The sequence below is a fragment of the Sinocyclocheilus grahami genome, unplaced genomic scaffold, assembly GCF_001515645.1.
Source record: "Sinocyclocheilus grahami isolate Dianchi unplaced genomic scaffold, SAMN03320097.WGS_v1.1 scaffold15979.1, whole genome shotgun sequence".
Classification (NCBI taxonomy): domain Eukaryota; kingdom Metazoa; phylum Chordata; class Actinopteri; order Cypriniformes; family Cyprinidae; genus Sinocyclocheilus; species Sinocyclocheilus grahami.
In genome coordinates this window covers 3,884-4,487 of record NW_015515950.1, presented here as the reverse complement: position 1 = coordinate 4,487, position 604 = coordinate 3,884, and the positions used below count along the sequence as shown (strand labels likewise).

The 604-nt window shown below is 38.4% G+C and overlaps 1 protein-coding gene across 1 annotated transcript in view; it reads right to left on the bottom strand.

Annotated features, from left to right (window-relative positions):
* Positions 1–68: 68 nt before the first annotated feature.
* The window catches only part of LOC107579261 (acylamino-acid-releasing enzyme-like), a gene marked incomplete at both ends in the record, with an annotated part of 2,717 nt that continues 2,181 nt past the window's right edge, over positions 69–604 (bottom strand). The window contains 3 exons of the mRNA XM_016265105.1: positions 69–138; positions 327–421; positions 534–594. Of these exons, the coding sequence (XP_016120591.1) occupies positions 69–138; positions 327–421; positions 534–594 (226 nt within the window). The remainder of the gene's footprint in view (positions 139–326; positions 422–533; positions 595–604) is intronic.

The following is a 604-nucleotide window of genomic DNA, read 5'->3' as shown; positions in this document are numbered from 1 at the left end:
GTAACTTGCGTTACTTGTAATGCGTTACCCCCAACACTGGTTATGACATCACTCCATATTTACACTACCTAGTCTTAGCGCATCCAGTCCGCACACTTGTGTGACTCTTCCTGTAGTTCTGTCAACTGAGAACACTGCCTAGAATAACAGATGGTGCAAATCACAAAATCGTAATACTAAGAATCAGAAATTCAGAATTCACACAGTGCAGAAATGGGAGACATACAGGCTTTCTATGCAAAATATTTAACAGTGTGCCAATTTTTTTCTTCACTATTTGGGTCAAGTACTGGTATTTTTTGTGTATGTGTATTTGTTTTGTTTACCTTATTGTTTTCACAGGAACTGCTAAAGAAGATTCTCTCATTGTCTGCAGACCAGCATTGAGATGGCAATGATTCGTATATACCAGCAAACTGACCTGTGAGGGGACATGACATCACACCTATGTCCATTGTGAAAAGCGCTATTTAAATAAAACTGACTTCATGTCACTTTTCAATGTGCGTGCATGTGGGTTTTCTTTTAAGTACCTTTTTCTGCTCTCCTGACCACATCTACTAAGACTGAAGTGCTTCTGTTCTTCATGTCATACTAAAAAAAA